General features: G+C 43.0%; 1 protein-coding gene across 1 annotated transcript in view; it reads right to left on the bottom strand.

The window, feature by feature from the left end:
• Positions 1-24,259, bottom strand: part of LOC121289327 (probable voltage-dependent R-type calcium channel subunit alpha-1E) — a 94,047-nt gene that overhangs the window by 53,996 nt on the left and 15,792 nt on the right. The window contains exons 6-11 of the mRNA XM_041208665.1: positions 15,769-15,929; positions 11,817-11,951; positions 10,411-10,612; positions 9,241-9,405; positions 4,507-4,617; positions 3,751-3,834 (exon numbers count right to left, since the gene is read on the bottom strand). Coding sequence (XP_041064599.1) covers positions 3,751-3,834; positions 4,507-4,617; positions 9,241-9,405; positions 10,411-10,612; positions 11,817-11,951; positions 15,769-15,929 — 858 coding nt within the window. The remainder of the gene's footprint in view (positions 1-3,750; positions 3,835-4,506; positions 4,618-9,240; positions 9,406-10,410; positions 10,613-11,816; positions 11,952-15,768; positions 15,930-24,259) is intronic.

Here is a 24,259-nt window from a genome sequence, read left to right as displayed (position 1 = left end):
AGTGCCCCAATACACTGTCAATATCCCAATACTCTGTCAATTCCCAGCACACCATCAGTACCCCAGTACCCTGTCAATACCCCAATACACCATCAGTGCCCCATGCAACATCAGTGCCCCAATACACCATCAGTGCCTCAAAACACTATCAGTGCCCTAGTACCCTGTCAACATCCCAATACACCATCAGTGCTCCAATACCCTGTTAATGCCCCAATATCCTGTCAATGTCCCAATATGCTGTCAATGTCCCAATACCCTGTCAATGTCGCAATACCCTGTCAATGCTCCATTACCCTGTCAATGCCCCAATACCCTGTCAATGCCCCAATACCCTGTCAATGTCCCAATACCCTGTCAATGCCCCAATATGCTGTCAATGCCCCAGTAACCTGTCAATACCCCAATACACCATCAGTGCCCCAATACACCGTCAGCGCCTCAAAACACTGTCAGTGTCCCAATACACTGTCAACATCCCAATACACCATCAGTGTCCCAATATCCTGTCTCTGCCCCAATGCCCCATCAATGTCCCAATATCCTGTCAAATGCCCCAATACCCTGTCAATGCCCCAATACAACATCAGTGCCCCCAATACACTGTCAATATCCCAATACTCTGTCAATTCCCAGCACACCATCAGTACCCCAGTACCCTGTCAATACCCCAATACACCATGAGTGCCCCATGCAACATCAGTGCCCCAATACACCATCAGCGCCTCAAAACACTATCAGTGCCCTAGTACCCTGTCAACATCCCAATACACCATCAGTGCTCCAATACCCTGTTAATGCCCCAATATCCTGTCAATGTCCCAATACGCTGTCAATGTCCCAATACCCTGTCAATGTCGCAATACCCTGTCAATGCTCCATTACCCTGTCAATGCCCCAATACCCTGTCAATGCCCCAATACCCTGTCAATGTCCCAATACCCTGTCAATGCCCCAATATGCTGTCAATGCCCCAGTAACCTGTCAATACCCCAATACACCATCAGTGCCCCAATACACCGTCAGCGCCTCAAAACACTGTCAGTGTCCCAATACACTGTCAACATCCCAATACACCATCAGTGTCCCAATATCCTGTCTCTGCCCCAATGCCCCATCAATGTCCCAATATCCTGTCAAATGCCCCAATACCCTGTCAATGCCCCAATACAACATCAGTGCCCCCAATACACTGTCGATGTCCCAATACTCTGTCAATTCCCCAATACACCATCAGTGCCCCAGTGCCCTGTCAATACCCCAATACACCATCAGTGCCCCAATGCAACATCAGTGCCCCAATACACCATCAGAGCCTCAAAACACTATCAGTGCCATAGTTCCCTGTCAAAATCTCAATACACCATCAATGCCCCAATATCCTGTCAATGTCCCAATACTCTGTCAATGACCCAATACCCTGTCAATGCTCCAATACCCTATCAATGCCCCAATATCCTGTCAATGCCCCAATACCCGGTCAATCTCCCAATATCTTGTCAATGCCCCAATACCCTGTCAATGCCCCAATACCCTGTCAATGCTGTAATATGCTGTCAATGTCCCAATATCCTGTTAATGTCCCAATACCCTGTCAATGCCGCGATACCTTGTCAATGTTCCAACACCCTGTCAATGTCCCAATATCCTGTCAATATTCCAACACCCTGTCAATGCCCCAATATCCTGTTAATGCCCTAACATCCTATTTTTTCCCCTATACCCTTTCAATACCCAAATATCCTGTCAATGTCCCAATAGTCTGTCAATGCCTTAATGCCCTGTCAATGCCCCAATATCCTGTCAATGTCCCAATTCCCAGTGATTGACCAAAGCCCTGTCAATGCAGCAATGCACTGTCAATGCCCCAATATCCCGTCAGCATCCCAATATCCTGTCAATGTCCCAATACCCTGTCAATGCCACAATATCCTGTCAATGCTCCAATACCTGTCAACGCCCCAATATCCTGTCAATGCTCCAATAACCTGTCAATGTCCCAATATCCTGTCAATGTCCCAATATCCTGTCAATGTCCCAATATCCTGTCAATACCTCAATATCCTGTCAATGTCCCAAAACCTTGGCAATGTCTCAATTACTTGTGATTGCCCAAAGCCCTGTCAATGCAGCAATGCACTGTCAATGTCCCAATACCCCATCAATGTCCCAATACCCCATCAATGTCCCAATACCCTGTCAATGCCTTAATGCCCTGTCAATGCCCCAATATCTTGTCCATGTCCCAAACCCTTGACAATGTCCCAATTCCCTGTGATTGCCCACAGCCCTGTCAATGCACCAATGAGCTGTTAATGTCACAATATTCTGTCAATTTTCCAACACCCTGTCAATATTCCAACCCACTGTCAATGGCACAATACACTGTCAATGTCCCAATATCCTGTCAATGCCCCAATATGCTGTCAATGTTCCAACACCTTGTCAAAGGTACAACCCCCCGACAATGGCCCAATATCCTGTCAATGCCCCAATATCCTGTCAATGTCCCAATATCCTATCATTGCCCCAATATCCTGTCAATGTCCCAATACCCTGTCAATGTCCCAATATCCAGTCAATGTCCCAGTATGCTGTCAATGTCCCAATATCCTGTCAATGCCCAATATCCTGTCAATACCCCAATATCCTGTCAATGTCCCAAAACCTTGGCAATGTCCCAATTAACTGTGATTGCACAAAGCCCTGCTAATGTAGCAATATGCTGTCAATGTCCGAATACCCCATCAATGTTCCAATACACTGTCAATGCATTAATGCCCTGTCAATGCCCCAATATCATGTCAATGTCCCAAAACCTTGACAATGTCCCAATTACCTGTGATAGCCCAAAGCCCTGCCAATGCATCAATGCACTGTCAATGTCCCAATACCCCATCAATATCCCAATACCCTGTCAATGACTTAACATCCTGTCAATGACTTAACACCCTGTCAATGCCCCAATATGTCATTGGTACCCCATCAATGCTCCAATATCCTGTCAATGTCCCAATACCCGGTCCATGACCCAATATTCTGTCAATGTGCCAATACCCAGTCAATGCCCCAATATCCTGTCAGTGTCCCAATACCCTGTCAATGCCCCAAAACCTTGACAATGTCCCATTACCCTGTCAATGTCCCAATATCCTGTCAATGTTCCAATATCCCCATGCCCCAATACCCCTACCATATCAGTGTGTCCCTCTCTCTCTCTCTCTCACCGTCACTCTCAGCCCTGCCTTCTCTCACTTTCCCTCAATCCTAATCCTGCCCTCTCTCACTCTCCCTCACTCCCAATCCTCCTCTTTCTCATTCTCCCTCATTCCGAATCCTGCCCTCTCTCACTCCCTCTCACTCCCAATCCTGGCCTCTTTCACTCTCCCTCATTCCTAATCCTCCTCTCTCTCACCCTCCATCACTCCTAATCCTGCCCTCTCTCACTCTCCCTTACTGCCAATCCTGTCCTCACTCTCTCACTCCCAATCCTGCCCTCTCCCACATCTCTCACTTTCTCTCACTCCCAATCCTGCTCTCTCTCACTCTCTCCCACCATCACTCTTGCATTCTCTCATTGTCTCATTCCCTATCATGCCCTCTCTCTCTCATTCAAAATCCTGCCCTTCATTCTCTTTCATTGCCAATCATGCCCTCACTCACTCTCTCGTAAAACATACACACTCCCAATTGTGTACTCTTTCCCAGGCTTCCTCACACACTGATATGTATTAGACTGAAGGTCCATACATTGCACTCGTTAACGATGATCTCACTGATGCTGCCCACCACCGTCACAAAGTCAAACACGTTCCAGGAGTCTCGGAAGTAATTCTGGGAGGAGGGAATAAATATTAGGTGTCAGAATAGCAAGTGGAAAACCATTTCCAGACAGTATCCTCAGTAAACATGCTGTGCAAACTGTAACTGCTGCATGAGGCACAGACTCAGTGGTCAGAGATTGAGCTGGAGCTGGCTGGGATCGTCCAAAATTATGGTTCCGATAACCAGACATCACTGAAATCATAGGGCTTTCCAAAATCAGAATAACCCAGCTCCCTCACACCCTATTATATTATTTGCTTTTTATGGCTTGATCAATCGCACTTTTCCATATGTTGTGAGAAACACTCCCAGGACAGGTACAGCATGGGGTTAGGGACAGGGTAAAGCTCCCTCTACACTGTCCTCATCAAACACTCTTAGGACAGGTACAGCACGGTGTTAGATACAGAGTAAAGCTCCCTCTACACTGTCCCCATCAAACACTCCCAGGAGAGGTACAGCGCAGGGTTAGATACAGAGTAAATCTCTCTGTACCTCAATCTCGTCATTAAGTGTTCAATTTTGTCCATTGCTGACTATGGTGTAGAGATTTCACTTCATTCCCCGGTTGTCACAAATTCCGTTTCTGTGTGGAGCGAGTCATGGCTCCATCTATCCTGATCTGTAATGTTTGAATTGCAACATTTTCCCCAAAGTATTTTTTTTTGTCTCTTTGCTCACCAGGAATCCGAAGGCAATGATTTTGAGGATACACTCGAGTGTGAAGCTGATGGTGAAGGCGATATTCATGAACTTTAGGACACTCACAAAGCCTGATGGGGGAGAATGATGCTGCAATAAAAACACACATGGACACAATAAGGATAGAACCTGTGTGACAAGCTAACTTACACCAGTGACTGCAGACCTCAACACTGGGAAATAAATAACACCAAGCTTACTTTAACCCATCAGGCAACAGCGACTGAAAGGAGATAGTGGATCGATTGGAATCCAAACATCACTCACACTATTCCCACTGGACGGATTAGGATCAGCTCGGGTTTGGCAATTAAAAAGGGAATGGATGGAGGGATCCAGTGTCCGTAAAGGTACAAATTCATTCTGTGATTAATTAGACTGTGACACCCCAACCAGTGATGCCAGAAACATGCAGTGATGCCAAGGTAGTTTGTGAAACCCAGGAATAGCCAGAGATGGGTAGCGACAGCCAGAGATCGGCAGTGCCTCCCAGAGACAGCTAAACAATATCCAGTGCAACCCAACAATACTCAGCATTGCTTAGTTAAACCCAGATACCGCAATGCAACCAATGTTACCCAATAATTTGAAATGTTCTCCAGCAATGCTCAGTTATTACTCACTGATCAAAAAATAAAAATGCTGGAATTACTCAGTAGATCATAGTGTCATTTATGGCACAGAAGGAGGCTACTCAGTCGATGTTGGCTCCCCATGGGACAATCCAGTCAGTCCCACTCCCTCACCACTCTATCCCTGTGTCCCTGTAAGTTTATTTCCCTCAAGTGCCCATCCAATTTCCTGTTGAAATTATTCATCATCTCTGCTTCCACCCCCCTCATGGGCAGCTAGTTCCAGGTCATCACCACTCGCTGTGTAAACAAGTTCTTCCTCACATTCCCCCTGTATCTCTTGTTCAAAACCTTAAATCTGTGTCCCCCAGTCCTTGTTCCATCAGCCAATGGGAACAGCTTTTTTTTGTCTACCTTATCTAAACCTGTCCTAATCTTGTACCCCTCTGTCAAATCTCCCCTCAATCTCCTTTGCTCAAGGAGAACAACCCCAGCTTCTCCAACCTAACCTTGTAACTAAAATCCCTCATCCCTGGAACCATTCCAGTAAATCTCCTCCACAGCCTCGCATCCTTCCTAAAGTGTGGGAACTGTGGTGTAGAAGCACCTGTGGATTGAGGAACAGAGTTAATGTTTCGGGTCTGTGACCTTCCATCAAGCTCTGTCTCCTCACTCCACAGATGTTGCCAGACTTGCTGAATGCTTCCAACGTTTTCTGTCTTTATTTCGGATTTCCAACATCTGCAGTATTTCCCTTTAGAATAGCTCACGGAAACTCAGGAAACCCAATTATAACCAGGACTAGCAAATGTTACCCAGAGTATTTTCTGGTCTTAACCATTCTTATCCAGTGTTGCTCAGTGTGTCTCAGGGTCCCCCACAGGAATAGACATTCAGTCCTTTGAACTGGATTTGCTTTTCAGTCAAATCATGGCTGGCCTGTGTCTCAATTCCATTGGCCCACCTTAACTCCTTATCAATCATTATCCTCACCCAGTGAAAGCTAGCTAATTCCAGTGCTATAGATTACTGTTCAGGTTACTGTTGACCTATTGATAATGAGGGTTACCCAATCGTAGCTAAAATTACCTAGCATGAGTCAGTAAAGGCATAGTGAGAGCTAATATTATAAATGGTTACGTGATGTAAACTAGTGTTACTCAGTGTTTCTTGGTGTTGCTCAGTATTGGAGTGTAACCCAGTGTTACTCGATATTACCAGTGTTACAGTGTTACTCAGTGTTCCCCAGTATTTTAATGTTTACCCTAATGTTACTTGGTATTATCCAGTGTTAGAGTATTATTCAGGATGACCGTGCAATCCAGTGTTACTCAGTATTATCCAGTGATACAGTGTAAGCCAGTGTTATTCAGTATTATTCAGGATGACAGGGCAATACAGTATTACTCAGTACTATACAGTGATACAGTGTGATGCAATTTTATGATGCTTGTAAAGACTGATCAATTTCTTCTGGAAAATGAATTTTCTAAATCACCAAGGGAAAGAATCACATAACAAGGTTTTAGGTTTTAAGATCTTTCCTGTAACAAACAAACTAAAATCAACATAGGTCAAACATTACTTAATGGGAAACTGATACATCAAACTAAAAAAAAGGTAACTAATTAATGCAATAGGAATACACCTTCTAAGCTTTTCCTTGTGCACTGCACTTCTGGTAAATGTGCAGCATTACAAGACCAAGTCCAAAATTACTCCCAGTTCTCCAGCAGGTTCACTTCTTACTGCCACACTAGGTTGAAATTTCCAGGGTCCTGCAAAAGTTATTCCACTCAGCCTGAGCCTTCCAGAGCCAACTTTCGCTCACAAGGCTCACCTTGGTGACTACTTGTTCCCTAAATCTCCAAGAGTCTTGTTGGTTCTGTTCCTGTCCTCTCTGTGAGTTACTGTTTTCAGGTGTGAAAAATTCACTTTATTTCAATAGGTTTCTGTTTGAGTTTCTGCCACATGGCAACCAGATCACATGGGTCTGTATACCAGTGGAGGTATTTAATATGAACTCGCAGCCCCCTATCCAGAACATGCTGTTTCATCTTTTTAAAGGATACATTTTAAAGTATAACTGTCTTGTAAAGATCAGTGTTTGCAACACCAGTATTACAATATATAGCTCAGTGTTACTTAGAAGTAACCTAGTGTTATTCAGTATTACCCAGTATTACAGTGTTATTTAGTATTACCCAGTATTACAGTGTAACCCAGTGTTATTCAGTATTCCAGTATATAACCCAGTGTTGTTCAGTAGTACCCAATATTACAGTGTAACCCTGTGTTATTCACTATTACAGAGTAACCCCAAGAGTTATTCAGTAGTACCCAGTATTTCTGTGTGACTCAGTGTTATTCAGTATTACTATGTAACCCATTGTTATTCAGTATTACTGTGTAACCCAGTATTATTCAGTATTACTGTGTAATCCAGTATTATTCAGTATTACTGTGTAACCCAGTGTTGTTCAGTATTACTATGTAACCCAGTATTATTCAGTGTTACTGAGTAACCCAGTATTATTCAGTGTTACTGTGTAATCCAGTGTTATTCAGTATTACTGTATAATTCAGTGTTATCAGTATTACTGTGTAATTTATTGTTATTCAGTATTACTGTGTAACCCTGTATTATTCAGTGTTACTGTGTAACCCAGTATTATTCAGTATCACTGTATAACCCAATGTTATTCAGTATTACTATTTAACCCATTGTTATTCAGTATTACCGTGTAACCCAATATTATTCAGTGTTATTGTGCAACCCAGTGTTATTCAGTATTATGCAGTATTACTGTGTAACCCAGTGTTATTCAGTATTGCTATGTAACCCAGTATTATTCAGTGTTACTGAGTAACCCAGTATTATTCAGTATTACTGTGTAACCCAGTGTTGTTCAGTATTACTATGTAACCCAGTATTATTCAGTGTTACTGTGTAACCCAGTATTATTCAGTGTTACTGTGTAATCCAGTGTTATTCAGTATTACTGTATAATTCAGTGTTATTCAGTATTACTGTGTAACTTATTGTTATTCAGTATTACTGTGTAACCCAGTATTATTCAGTGTTACTGTGTAACCCAGATTATTCAGTGTTACTGTGTAACCCAGTATTATTCAGTATCACTGTATAACCCAATGTTATTCAGTATTACTATTTAACCCATTGTTATTCAGTATTACCGTGTAACCCAATATTATTCAGTGTTATTGTGCAACCCAGTGTTATTCAGTATTATGCAGTATTACTGTGTAACCCAGTGTTATTCAGTATTGCTATGTAACCCAGTATTATTCAGTGTTACTGAGTAACCCAGTATTATTCAGTATTACTGTGTAACCCAGTGTTGTTCAGTATTACTATGTAACCCAGTATTATTCAGTGTTACTGTGTAACCCAGTATTATTCAGTGTTACTGTGTAATCCAGTGTTATTCAGTATTACTGTATAATTCAGTGTTATTCAGTATTACTGTGTAACTTATTGTTATTCAGTATTACTGTGTAACCCAGTATTATTCAGTGTTACTGTGTAACGCAGTATTATTCAGTGTTACTGTGTAACCCAGTGTTATTCAGTATTACTATTTAAACCATTGTTATTCAGTATTACTGTGTAACTTATTGTTATTCAGTATTACTGTGTAACCCAGTATTATTCAGTGTTACTGTGTAACGCAGTATTATTCAGTGTTACTGTGTAAACCAGTATTATTCAGTATAACTGTGTAACCCAGTGTTATTCAGTATTACTATTTAACCCATTGTTATTCAGTATTACTGTGTAACCCAGTATTATTCAGTGTTACTGTGCAACCCAGTATTATTCAGTATTACTATGTAACCCAGTGTTGTTCAGTATTACTATGTAACCCAGTATTATTCAGTGTTACTGTGTAATCCAGTATTATTCAGTGTTACTGTGTAACCCAATATTATTGTGTTATTGTGCAACCCAGTGTTATTCAGTATTATGCAGTATTACTGTGTAACCCAGTGTTACTCAGTATTATCCAGCATTGCAGTGTAGCTCAGTGTTACTCAAAATGACCCATTATTACTCTGTATTCCTGCTATTCTGGAATGTTAGCCAGTATTACCAAAACTGTGATATTTAGGAACGTACCTTCATCATGAGGACCACTGTGTTGAGTGCTATCATGGTCAGGATAGTGTATTCAAAGGAAGGTGACACCACAAAGTGCCAGACTCTGTACTGGAATGTCTGTCTGTTCTGTGGCATGTACCTTGTCAAGGGCTTGGCACTGATGGCAAACTCTATACAGGCTCTCTGGGGATAAAACACATACAGTAAATACAGGGGCACAGGCCTTGAAATATTCTTTCCACATATTGCATAAATATCCCTCCTCTTTCCTAAATTCTTCTGTTGGATGCAGATCTGGGTGACAATCAGCTGCTGGGCTTGAACCACTCCAGGCATTCGAGTGGGTGAGGCTCAAACACTGACAGACTGCCAGACATACACACTGATCAGAGTGGAAGGCACAGTCCCCGAGGGAGTCAAAACAGATAGTAAACCTGGTGGGGTGGGTTGTGCAAATGTTCAGGGCAGTGGTTTAGGAGTTAAAGAACAAGCTGGTGAGGGAGCTAAAGTTTGAGGTGGAGGATGGGGGCGTGGAGTTGTGATTTAAAGGGGCACTTGGTGAAGGTTGAAATCATCAGCTGGAGAAGAGTAGTCAGCATTCAGTGAGAAGCACGTAGCTGGGGGACAAGGGAGTGGTGATAGAGGTGGGGTGATCAAAGGAGAGAAAAGTGCAGGAGGGAAGTGCAAAGGGTTAAGTTGAGCTGGGATGTGGAACACAAAGACAGTCAGGATCAGAATGAGAATGTAGAATGGAGCCTGGAGCTCAGTTTAAGGTGAAAGGTGGGAGGGCACAGTAAATGCAGGATACAATGGGCGGATCTGGGAAAATACTCTAATTGGGTACACTGTTGCTTTGGAGGCAGCAAAGAAGAAATCTGCAGACTGGAAGGTAATAGCCATGAGGACTGCCCAAGAATCTGCTCCAGATACAATAGAGAGTTTAAATCTACTGCTTTATTTATTTGATACTTAAACATCACAGAAACAAATGAGTGTGAATTGTAAAGTGTGTAGGAGGGAGAGTGTGTAAAGCAGGGGGAGAGGATGGAGTGCAAAGGAGGGGGAGAATTTGGTGTAATGGATGGAGAGATTGAGTGAAGGAGAGAGTGAGCAGGAGAGGGAGAATCGTTGTGAAGGGGGGAAAGGGAGAGAGAGAAGTGAGAGAGAGAGAATGAAGATAGTGAGGACCTCATTTTTCTCCAAGCTGCTCTCCTCCAGCATCTTGTCGCCTTGCTCCTGGAAGGTGATGATGATCAATGCCACGAAGATATTGACGAAGAAGAAGGGGAAGACAACGAAATATACAACGTAGAAGATGGACATTTCCATCCTGTTCCCTGGAATGGGTCCTTGATCTGCCTCTGTTACATCCACTGAATGCTGCAGGACCCTGTTAGAACACAGAGTTCAACAGCTTAATACCTGAGGCAAAGGGATGCTGCACACCCTCCTCATAAACCAAGCCTCAAACTGACTGGTGTCTCAATCCCACTATCTCACAGAGATATCTGTATACTGACTGGTATCTCTCAGTCCCTTTCTCTCTCAGGGAGATGCCTGTACACTGACTGGTGTCTCTCAGTCCCTCTCTCTCAGGGACATATCTGTACACTGACTTGTGTCTCTCAGTCCCTCTCTTTCTCAGGGAGATATCTGTACACTGACTTGTGTCTCTCAGTCCCTCTCTTTCTCAGGGAGGTATCCGTACACTGACTGGTGTCTCTCAGTCCTTCTCTCTCAGGGAGATGGCTGTACACTGACTGGTGTCTCAGTCTCTCTCTCTCAAGGAGATGGCTGTACCCTGACTGGTGTGTCTCAGTCCCTCTCTCTCAAGGAGATATCTGTACACTGACTGGTGTCTCTCAGTCCCTCTCTTTCTCAGGGAGGTATCTGTACACTGACTGGTGTCTCTCAGTCCTTCTCTCTCAGGAAGGTATCTGTAAACTGACTAGCGTTTCTCAGTCTCTCTCTCTCAGGGAGATATCTGTACACTGACTGGTGTCTCTCAGTTCCTCTCTTTCTCAGGGAGATGGCTGTAAACTGACTAGTGTTTCTCAGTCCCTCTCTCTCAGGGAGATATCTGTACACTGACTTGTGTCTCTCAGTCCCTCTCTCTCTCAGGGCTATGACTGTACACTGAATCAGTTCCTATTTGTTTAGAGATAATGTAGCAACTTTGGAATAGGCAAAGACTATTCAGACCCTTGAGTCTGTCCACCATGATCCCTTTTCCAGTTGTCCCCCAGAATCACAGCTTTTTGAGGGAGTGTGCCCCAGATTTCCACAAGCCTTGATGTGATGAACTATATTCTGACAATATCTCCCAACGGCCTAGCTCTAAGCTGAAGGTTATTCCCCTTGTTCTGGATCACCGACGACAGGAAATAATTTGTTTCTATCGACCCTATCCTACATAACCCCTGATACTCTAAACTCAAGGCTAACCCCTGTCTTGGCACAATGCCCTCATGGTATGGTTTTTTGGTGGCATAAGGAGCCTTATTCAAATTCGCTGATGACAAAGGTTCCTTTTCAATTCTTTCCAATATGCCAATGATGGTAGTTACACTGTCTGCTGGTTAGCAGGTACTTACTGTGGCCAACCCTCTCCAGTGGAGACGGTGAATAGTGTCAGCAGGGCCCAGATAACGTTATCATAGTGAAAGTCATAACGTTTCCACTCACGGTCAACAACTTTATTTTCTGTTTCGTAAACCACATACTGGCCTCTGAATGGGGTCAGAAAAGAAGAATCCCATAAAGTGACAGACATTTTCACGTGTGCACACACGCACATGCACAAACATGCGCACACACATACACACTCACAGACGCACACATATGCGCACATACATACACACTCACAGACGCACACACATGCGTACACACAGACGCACACACACACGCACACACACACGCACACACAGATGCACACACAGATGCACACACATGCATACTCACAGATCACACACATGCGCACACACAGATGCACACACATGCGCACACACAGACGCACACACATGCGCACACAGATGCACACAGACATACACATAGACGCCCACACAGATGTGCACACACACAGGCACACATACATGCGCACACACAGACATGCACACACATGCACACTCACATTCATACATTTGCACATAGGCAAGCCCACAGACACACGCGCACACACACAGGCATGCACAAGATACACACAAACTTACACACAGAAACCCAAACATACACACACTTCTGGTTGTACACAAGATACAATACAGACACATACACACACACACACATGCAGGCATGCACAAGATACACACAAACTCACCTACACATCAGCGTGTGTGCAAGATACACACACACATATTTGTGCACACTCATATGCACACAAACCAATGAATACACATGACACGCAGGAACATACATGCATACCCAGACTCGTTGTACTGGGGTAACTGAGGGCTCTGTCAGCCAAGTGAGGCTGCAGCCCTTTTAAGAACTTATTCTGAAAGAGAGCTGCACCTGGAATGGGAGGACCCTTTCCTAAGCCGAGTGAGCACAGAAGTATAGTTTCCTAGGAAATGGAGCTGAGAGTTGAAGAACTGAAAGATGTACTGCATGTTTTGCTTGAAAATAAAATGTTTGAGATATGGGTTGATCAAGGATTACAGCTTGGAAAATAAAAAAAGGCTCCATGACAGCAGAGCCATGTATCAAAGCTCACACAGGAGAGCATGTCAGGAACAGCATCAAGCATACCTAAAAATGAGGTGTCAACCTGGTGAAGTTATAAAACAGGATGACTTGTATGCCAAACAGCAAGTGATAGACAGAGCTAAGTGATTCCACAACCAATGGATCAGATCTAGGCTCTCCAGTTTTGCCACATTCAGTCGTGAATGGTGGTGGACAATTAAATAACTCACTGGAGGAGGAAGTTCCACAAATATCCCCATCCTCAATGATGGGGGAGCCAAGCACATTAGTGCAAAAGATAAGGCTGAAGCATTTGCTACAATCTTCAGCCAGAAGTGCCAAGTGGATGATCCATCTTGGCCTCCTCCAGAAGTCCCCAGCATCTCAGATGCCAGTCTTTAGCCAAGTCGATTCACTCCACGTGATGTCAAGAAATGGCTGAAGGCACTGGATACTGCAAAGGCTATGGGCCCTGACAATATTACGACAATAGTACTGTAGACTTGTGCTCCAGAATTTGCTGCGCACCTAGCCAAGCTGTTCCAGTACAGCTACAACATTGGCATCTACCCGGCTATGAGCAAAATTGCTCAGCTATGTCCTGTACACAAAAAGCAGGACAAATCCAACCCAGCCAATTACTGCCCCATCAGTCTACTCTCGATCATCAGTAAAGTAATGGAAAGGGTCATCAACTGTGCTATCAAGCGGCACTTGCTTAGCAATAACCTGTACACTGACGCCCAGTTTGGGTTCCGCCAGGGCCACTCAGCTCCTGACCTCATTACTGCCTTGGTTCAAACATGGACAAAAGAGCTGAACTCCTGAGGTGAGGTGAGAGTGACCGGCCTTGACATCAAGGCCATATTTGACTGAGTGTGGCATCAAGGATCCCTAGCAAAACTGGATTCAATGAAAATCAGGGGGAAAACTCTGTGCTGGTTGGAGTCATACTTAGCATAAAGGAAGGTGGTTGTGGTTGTTGGAGGTCAGTCATCTCAGGTCCAGGACATCGCTGCATGAGTTCCTCAGGGTAGTGTCCTCGGTCCAACCAACTTCAGCTACTTCATCAATGAACCTCCTTTCATCATAAGGTCAGAAGTGGGGATGTTCGCTGATGATTGTACAATGTTCAGCACCAATCGTGACTCCTCAGATACTGAAGTAGTCCATGTCCAAATGCAGCAAGACCTGGACAATATCCAGGCTTGGGCTGACAAATGGCAAGTAACATTCACACCACACAAGTGCCAGGCAATGACCAGGCAAGAGAGAATCTAACCATCACCCCTTGACATTCAATGGCATTACCATCACTGAAACACCCACTGTCAACATCCTGGGGGTTATCATTGACCAGAAACTGAATTGGACTAGCCATATAAATACTGTGGCTACAAGAGCAGGCCAGAGGCTAGGAATCCTGTGGCAAGTAACTCACCTCCTGACTCCCCAAAGCCTGTCCACCATCTATAAGGTACAAGTCAGGAGTTTGATGCCCACTTACCTGGATGAGTACAGTTCCAACAACACTCAAGAAGCTTCACACCATCCAGGACAAAGCAATCCGCTTGATTAGCACCACATCCACATTCACTCCCTCCACCACCGACGCACAGTAGCAGCAGTGTGTACCATCTACAAGATGCACTGCAGGAATTCACCAAGGCTCCTTCAACAGCACCTTCCAAACCCACGACCACTACCATCTAGAAGGACAAGGGCAGCAGATACATGGGAACACCACCACCTGGAAGTTCTCCTCTAAGCCACTCACCATCCTGACTTGGAAATATATCACCATTCCTTCACTGTCGCTGGGTCAAAATCCTGGAACTCCCTTCCTGACAGTCCTGTGGGTGTACCTACACCACATGGATTGCAGCGGTTCAAGAAGGCAGCTCACCACCACCTTCTCAAGGGGCAATTAGGAATGGGTAATAAATGCTGGTCTAGCCAGTGAAGCTCACATCCCGTGAATGAATAAAAAACACACGAGCACATAAACACGTGTCTCAAAGTGTTATATAGGTACACATGCAAACACTCACTCATACACACACATATCACTTCAGGATGTTACAGCTGAAGTATTTTTGAACTCTGGTTCCTGCTGTGAGACTACATGTTTGTAGTGTAGTATTCACTGTAGCACATGCAGTACTCTCTGATTGAGTGTGCGTGTGTGTGTGTGTGTGAGTGCGTGTGCGTGTGTGGGAACACTTGCAGTATCTGCATGTGTGTGTGTAGGTAGGTTTGTGTGTATGGGGTATGAGGTGTGTGTGCGTGTGTGTGTGAGTACATGCATGAGTATGTGCTTGTGCGTTTGAGTGAGTGAGTTGGGCGGATGGGACGTGTGTCTGTGTGAGTGAGTGAGTGAGTGCGAGAGTGAGAGAATGCGTCAGTGTCTGTGTGCTTGTGCGCGCGTGTGTGTGTGTGTGTGAAAGAGTGTGTTTCTGTGTGTATGGGGAGGGGTGGATGGAACGTGTGAGTTTGTGTGCGGTGTGGGGTGTGTTTAGGTGGGGATAGGATATGTCAGTGTGTGTGTGTAGGAGTGGATGGGGTGTGCGAGTTTGTGTGTGTGGTGTAGGGTGTGTGTAGGTTGTGTGTATGGTGTGTACATGTGTGTGTCTGTGTGGTGTGTACGGTGTGTGCAGTGTGACTGTGCGTTTGTGTGTGGGTGGGGGTGCGGATGGGATGTGCGAGTTTGTGTGTGGTGTGTGCGTGTATGTGTGTCTGGTGTGTGCAGTGTGAGTGTGTGTCTGGTGTATGGTGTGTGTGTATGGTGCGTGCAGTGTGCCTGTGTGTGTGTACAGTCTGACCACGTGCAATACACTCGGAGTTATGAAAGACCTCCATCACCTGCATTCCTTTTTAGTCAGCTTGCTGCTGTCTGTGCAGTAGAAAAACTTGCCCTTGAAGAGCTGTACAGCGATCACTGCAAAGATGAACATGAAGAGTTTGTAGACTATCAGGATGTTAAGCACATTCTTCAGTGATGTCACCACGCAGTCGAACACCGCCTGAAACCAGAATACCACAGGCATTGTAACATCAGGACAAAGCCCTAAGCCCACCGACTCCCTTGCAACCTATGCCTTAGTTACTCAGGTCCCATCCCATTCTCCTGAAAGGGAGACAAGGAGTAGTGGATGATATGAAGCTGGGTCAGGGCTTAAGAACATAAGAAATTGGAGGAGTAGTCCATGCAGCCCCCTTGAGCCTGCTCCACTATTCAATAAGATCATGACATCATCCATCTCAACTCCACTTTCCACCCAATCCCATTTCCCTCAATTCCAATTGTGTCCAAAAATCTATCAATCCCAGTCTTCAAGATAGTCAAAATGAAAGGTCCACAGCTCTCTGGGATAGGGGATTCCAAAGATTCTCAATGCTCTGGGCGAAGGAATTTCTTCTCAACTCAGTCCTAAATGATCGACCCCTTACCCTGAGACTGTGACCCCATGTTCTAGACTCTTCAGCCGGGGGAACAGCCTCACAGTATCTATCCTGTCAAACCCTCCAAGGATTTTACACATTTCAATAGATTAACTCTCATTCTTCTAAGTTCCAGAAATACAGGCTCAATCTCTCCTCAGAGCCTTGGGTGCTCCTTCCATAAGGAAAGTATATACTTCTTTAAGTAAGGAGGTTAGAGCTGTACACAATATTTCTTGCTAAATCACTTCACCTGTCCATATCTCTTTCCACTCTCTGTGCATCCTCCTCAAAGTTTACTTTCTCACCTAACTTGGTGTCATCAGCAAACTTGGGTATATTACATTCAGCCCCCTCATTTAAGTGATTGATATAGGTTTTAAATAGCTGAAACTCGAGCTCTGAACATTGCGGTATTTTACTCATTACACCCTGCCATCCCAAAAAATCACCTGTTTGTTTTTATTTTGTGTTCTGTGATCCTTGATCTACGCTAATATATTATCCTCAATCCTATAAGCTCTAATATTATACAACAAACTCTTGTGTGTCATCTTATTGAATGTCTTTTGCCAATCTAAATATGCAATATTCTAATGTATGAGAACCATCCTTGAATCTAGGAAATTCTCATGCATCTACTCCATCTGTGGTCACCTCTTTTAAACCTTAGGGTGTAGGCCATTGAGTCCAGAGAATTGTCCAGTACTTTTTTTCTTTCTGAATAATTATTTTAAAGTCCTCACTCTCATTAGACCTTGGTTCGTAATAATTTCCCATATGTTTTTTGTGTTCTCTACTGTGAAGACAGACACAAAATATTTGTTTAATGTATCTGTCATTTCCTTATTCCCCATAATAATTTCTCCTGTGCGGCTTCCAAGGGAACCATTTTTACTTTTACTAATTTATTTTTGATATGCGGAAGTTTTAACAATCTGTTTTTCCATTTCTCACCCCTGTAAACATCAGTCTAATTTCTCCTTCCAACAATTTCTTGACCATCTTTGGCTGATACCCAAATACCCCACCTATAATCTCACTCCTTGTTGCAATATGATGTAACTCTTCTTTGAATCTAATAAGAATCTTCACTTCTCTAGCCTGGCTTAGCCTACATTTCCCATGGAGCCTTTACTCCTCAAGGGAATGCATATATGTTAAGATTTGTCATGCCCAGTGAATTGATGTCCTATTGATAACTTCAAATATGGACTCTGTATTCATACAGAGGTTTCTGAAACTACATATTATTTAAATTGGACACTGATAAACCTTTAAGATGGCCACCAGGGGTCAGGTGATCTTTGTAACTTTAACACAGACCAACTGAAACTTCCAGACAGTTCCTAATTTCCCATCCTTGATGGTGACCTCCCTTGGAATGGACATATCAGATGAATACTATCTGTGGAATTCACACTTGTTAATGTTTGAGGATTTAACCAAAACGCAAGCCCAGGTTCCATGGGCAGAATTTTTAGGTCTGCGGGCAGGCACGATTGGCGGGTTCAGGATCGGCTGGGGAAGGACCGCTGACTGTGATTGGCCCCCGACCATGATTTCATGCTGGCTGGCCAATTAACGGCCACCAGTGTGAAGCATGCGCTGAAATGGTCAGCACTGCTGGGGTGGGGGTGGGAGGAGGGTTGGCGCTGATGTAAGCATGTGCAGGCGCAGGTAAGCGCTGAATGAAAGCTCCTTGAAGGCAGAGAGCTGCCTCAGGGAGCTGAAGACCTGAAAACAATTAAATAAATAAAGCTTTAAAATCAGGAGAAAAATATCCGAGCATCACAATCAGCACGTAGATGATAAAAATACTGCCGATAGATTTTTATTTCTTTATTTAATAATGGAAACTTCATCCTGCCCTTGGGTGAGATTTCATGAAAAATGCAAAGGCTGTCTGGCCGATTCACCCGCCCGCCAACTGTAAGGTTGGACGGACCACAAAAACTGGAGACAATTGCAACTTTAATTACACTAATTGGCCTCTTAATTGTTGGCGGACGCGCTTCTGACTTTTCCGCATGCCTGCCGACTGAAATATCACACGAGCGCAGGATAACATCAGGCTCGCCCAACATCATCTTGTGCAATTTCGTGTCTGATCGGGTTGTGCGTGTGCCCACCTGCCGACCTTAAAATTCTGCCCCATGTCTCCAAGTTGGAACCCTTTGACAATGAGGGCTGAGCAGAAACCAATTCACCCTGAGTAAGGGTCCATTGTATTATCTCCATTGTGTAGCAATGGCTTTCAGCTAAGCCAATATGGGCAGACAATACCAGTATTGGTTACATGACCAACTGGAAATAATGAGTTTTATCTGAAGACCCAGAAAGACTTGAACAGTCTGCAGAAAACACCGAAAGAGACAACAGCTGCAGCAGAACGTTGTGCCATCCTTGCCTTTAAGAACCTGGAAGCCATATATCTTTAAAGAGCCTCCCAGCCTGATTCCAAACTTCAAGCCCATCTGTCAAGGTATTGGCAAAAAACTGCGGATGCTGGAAATCTGAAACAAAAACAAAAATACCTGGACTAGCTCAGCAGGTCTGACAGCATCTGTGGAGAGGAACACAGTTAACGTTTCGAGTCCGTATGACTCTTCATCAGAACTAAGGAAATGTAGGAATGAGGTGAAATATAAGCTGGATGAGGGGGGTGGGCCAGGTAGAGCTGGATAGAGGGCCAGAGATAGGTGGAGGCAAAGAAGAGATTGCCAAAGATGTTTATTGTTTTATCTCCACCTTTCAGCCCATTTCGATCTCTTCCCAACACCCCACCCCCACTAGGGCTATCTGTCACTTGCTTGTCCTGCTTTCTACCCTTAATGTCACCATTAACACATTTCTTAGGTAATATCACCATCGTCAACACCCCTTTGTCCTTTTGTCTGACATCTTTGGCAGTCTCTTCTTTGCCACCACCTATCACTGGCCCTCTATCCAGCTCTACCTGTCCCACCCCCCTCATCCAGCTTATATTTCACCTCATTTCTACATTTCCTTAGTTCTGATGAAGAGTCATACGGACTCGAAACGTTAACTGTGTTCCTCTCCGCAAATGCTGTGAAACCTGCTGAGTTTTTCCAGCTATTTTTGTTTCTCTGTCAAGATATTGGGCCTCCTGATACAAAACCACAAGTGCCAAGCTCTATGCCCTGCTGAACATCCATTTCTTTGAAGAAATCCTGCATTATTCTGGATATCTGATGTCAGTTAACTGAACACGTGTGAACTACAATTCCGGAGTGACAAAGACTCCTCTCTCTATTGACCCCACAGCGACTGTTCTTCTACCATGGACACAACATGTGAACTATGAACTGTGCTTTTGGTTTACAACTTGTAAAAGTAAACTAGTTTCTTGTGTGTGTGGGAGTGACTGATGTAGAGTTTAGGCTTTTGGATTGAATATGTGAATAAATAACCCTCCCTAATCCACAAAAGCTTGCTGCTGTCATTTCTAAATTGACTACACACTCTGGTGGATAGGAACTTCCTCATAAAAAAAACCCACACTGATTATGGACAGTAAGAGAAAGGAACTGGGGATTTCAGTTCATCTCTCCAGACCCTGTCTTTAACACTTTTGAATTATCTCTTTAAATATCTACCATTGATGATCTAAAATTATATTTTTTTGGATAATTTCTTAATCTAACTCAGCCAATTTGCCCCACATACCTAAATAATTGACTTTTTAAAAAAAACATTCCAGGTTCAGATTAAACCAAAGCACTCTCAAACTCAAAACAAAATTCATAATATTATGATCACTCTTCCCCAGATCATCCTTTACCATAAGACTACTAATTAACCTTGTCACATTACACAGCACTAGATCCAAAATAGCCTGTTCCCCAGTTGGTTCTTCAACTTATTGTTTTAGAAATCTATCTTGAATGCATTCCAAGAACTTGTCCTCTAAACCGTAGTTGCTAATTTGGTTTGTTCAGTTTATATGAAGATTAAACTCCCCCATGATTATTGGATCACCCTTGTTATGTGCTGCTCTAATTTTCAGACATATGCTCCATTCAAAACTGTAACTATTATTATGGGCCTTATAAATTTCTCCCATCAATGTTTTCTGCCTTTTGTTATTGCTTAGCTCCACCCATTTGATTCGACATCCTGATATTTTGGATAAAGATCCTTCTTCTCTTCTGTCTTTATCTAATCTCTCATTATCAGGACAACAGTTCATTTTCCATTCTGTATGTCTTCTCTAAAAGTCAAACAACCTGGAATTCTCAATCCTTAACCTCGATGACTCTTGTAATGGTGTCTCAGTATTAACTACTAGATCAAGCTTATATATATCTGCAGAAAGTGCTGGAAAAACACAGCAGGTCTGGCAGCATCTGTGGAGAGTGAAACAGAGTTAACATTTTGAGTCCAATCTCTTTGGGTCTCCAAACTCCAGCTTTGAAGGAGAGTCATATTGGACTCAAAACGTTAACTCTGTTTCTCCCTCCACAGCTGCTGCCAGACCTGCTGAGTTTCTTGGCACTTTGTTTTTATTTCAGATATCCAGTATCTACTGTATTTTGTTTTCATTTATATTTGTATTGTGACATTAATTTGTGCTATTTTATTACAAATGCCCCATCCTCTCAGATAACGTGCTCTTAATTTTAATTTCTTACTATTTTTCCCTGATGTGGCCATAGTCACTAATACTCTATAATTGTTGTTAAAATCTGTCTCTTCTGAACAAACTCTGCTCAATTTTACCCAAATCCTAACTCTGCTTTACAGACTTGACTTTTCGCTTTAGGCTTGTAAATTTACTCTTCCCTGAACCACCACCACCCTCCAAGAGGTAGAATGAGAGAGATGATGTCATTTTATATCATATCAACCCCCACTCTCACTTCTCATTTCTTTTCATGTGCGATGAAGGAAAGTGTAGGGGAACATCTAAGCAATAACAATCACAACATAAGAAGGTTTAGGATCAAGATTGAGAAGAATATAGGTAAGACAAAGACCAAAGTGATGACTTAGAAAAAATAATACCAAGGAATTAAAAATGAAACTAGGGAAAACAAACATACATAATTTACAGAAAAATAAAGGAATACAGTGGCAGTGGGAAACATGTAAAGTGGTGATCAATAGAGTACAGGAGAAATGTATTCCAAGAGAATCAAAAGCTCACTCACCATGGACAAATAAAGAAATAAAGGTAAAACAGAAATAAAAGAAAGTACCATATTCGAAGTACATAGATAACAAAGGAGAGGATAAGAAAAGGAAATATGGAAATGTTAGGGAAAAAAACATTTAGGAAGGAAAAGAGAGTCTACAAAATGATATGATCAAGGAATAGTGCATTATCATACAGACACAAACAATATAAGTAGAATCAAATAAGGATAGGGAGACATGATAAACTTACAGGTAATGGTTGCAAAATGACAGAAATATTCAATCATTACTTTTCTTCAATATTTACCAGGCTATATTAACATGGTGGACACCATTAGAAACAGAAATTAGAAAGGATGGAAATCCTAAGGTGGAAATAGGGAGATTATTTGATAAACTAATCAAACTTAGAGAGGATAAAGCCCCTGGGTCAGATGAATTGCATCCGTACACATTATAGAAAGCAAGAGATGGCACAGGTATTATTCATATACATAAAAATTAATTAGAAAAAGAAATAGCATCAGAGACTGATAGACAGTTTATATGATTCCTATATTTAAAAAGGAGGTATTGTGGTGCAGTGGGTAACACTCCTGCCTCAGAGCCAGAAGCTCCGAGCTCAAGTCCCATTCCAGGACTTGATGGCCAAAGAAGATGCATTCATAATGTAACCAAGCAAGTTGAGTATCAACATGTAAATCCACTGGCAGGCGGTAAGAGTGGTAGAGATTCCTGGTCAGCCATGTGATGGAAAGAAAGTTGGAGCCGCTACCATTACTATCCATTGCTTCAGGCTACAACATGCAGGTAAAAGTGCATGTTGCCACAGCAACTTGGACTCTCTGAATGAACTGTAGTACAGCATCGCCTTATATAAAAGGGAGTTAGAACAAATCCAGGGAACTAATTAGCTTAACATCAGAGGCAGGAAAGGTAATGGAATCCTTCAAAGATGTACTAAATTTAGCATGGATTCCAAAAAGAAAGTCATGCTTGACCAACTTCATTGAATTCTTTGAAGCAGTAACAGGAAGGGTAGATAAGGGTAGTGTAGTTGATGCAATGTATTGTGTTTGCCAAACAGTCTTCAATAATGTATCGCTTAGGAAACTTATGATCAAGGTCAGAAAATGTGGAGACAGGGGAGAAGTGGTAGAATGGACATCAAAATGGTTTCAGGACAGAGTAGGAGTTAAAGGTAATTACTCAGATTGGCAAATTACTCAGATAGGCTGGGAATTGGTGCTCCACAAGGATTGTTCACTGTTGAGATAAATAATTTGGATGTGGGAATTGGAAGCACAATTTAGAAATTTGTGGACGACACCAATTCAGGAGCTGTACTTAATACCGAAGGGGACTGCAATAAAATACAGGAATACATTAATCAACTTGCAGAGTGAGTCTGTAATTGGCAAATGAAACTCCAAATATCAACAAATGTGAGGCAACATATCTTAGTTTGGAAAATAGGTGTCCAAATGGGGTTTAGATATGGAAGTCACTAAAAATATTGACACAGGTAGATAAAACCATAAAAAGCGAAAACAAAGCACTGGAGCTTATTGCTGGGGGATTGAGATTGAACAGCAGAAAAGATATGTTAAAGTTGGATCACATCCCGGTTAGACTACACTTGAAGTACTGTGAACATGCCTCGTCTTCGTATTATAAGATGGATATAGAGGAATTGGAGAAGGTGCAAAACAGATTTATTAGAATGGCATCAGAACAGCAAGGTTATAACTATCAGAAAAGATTGAATAGGCTGACGCTCTTCTCTCTAGACAATAGAAGACTGCGGAATAGAGGTTTTGAAGATTATGAAAGGGTTTCTTAGGATAGAAATAGGGAAAATGTTTCCATTTGCAAGGGAGACCAGGATCAAGGGCCATAAATATAAGATAGTTGCTAATGAATCCAATAAAGAATTCAGGGGAAACTTCTTCACCCAGCGAGTGGTTAGAACGTGGAATAAAAACAGAAAATGCTGGAAAAACTCAGCAGCGCTGACAGCATCTGTGGAGAGAGAAACAGGGTTAAGATTTCCAGTCCATATGGGCCTTCTTCAGAACTAAAGAGAAGTAGAAATGAGATGGAGTTTATCTTGTTGAAGGGCAGGGGGTGGAGCAGATGAAGCTGGATAGAAGATCAGCGATAGGTGGGGGCTAAGGAGAGATTGACAAAGATGTCATGGGCACAAGACACAGGGAGTGTTAATGGTAGTGGTGAGGGCTGAAGAAGGTGCTGATAGTGGCATAAAGGTGAGAAAGCAGAATGTGTTAATGGTAGAATGAGGGTCAGCACTCTGTGAAAGAGCAGATTGAACAAGTGACAGGTGGCCCTTTGTGTGGGGTGGGGGGAGGAGGGGGTGGTTAGGAGAAAAGGATAAAAAGGGATAAAAAATGAATAAAAGATAAGTATGAAAATAAATAAATGAAAAATAAAATATAAAAAGAGAGATAAAGATGGAGGAGACAATTCACAGTTTTAAGTTGTTGAACTCACTGTTAAATCCGGAAGGCCGTAAAGTGCCTAGTTGGAAGATGAGGTGCTGTTCCTCCAGTGTGCGTTGAGCTTCACTGGAACATTGTAGCAGGTCAAGGGTGGACATGTGGGCATGAGAGCAGGGTGGAGTGTTGAAATGACAAGTGACAGGGAAGGTCTGTGTCATGCTTGCAGATAGACCTAAGGTGTTCCACAAAGTGGTCACCCAGTCTGCGATTGGTCTCTTCAATGTAGGGTGAAA

This window comes from Carcharodon carcharias, chromosome 16 (genome assembly GCF_017639515.1).
Source record: "Carcharodon carcharias isolate sCarCar2 chromosome 16, sCarCar2.pri, whole genome shotgun sequence".
NCBI classification, from domain to species: Eukaryota; Metazoa; Chordata; class Chondrichthyes; order Lamniformes; family Lamnidae; genus Carcharodon; species Carcharodon carcharias.
This window is presented reverse-complemented; position numbering and strand designations above follow the sequence as displayed.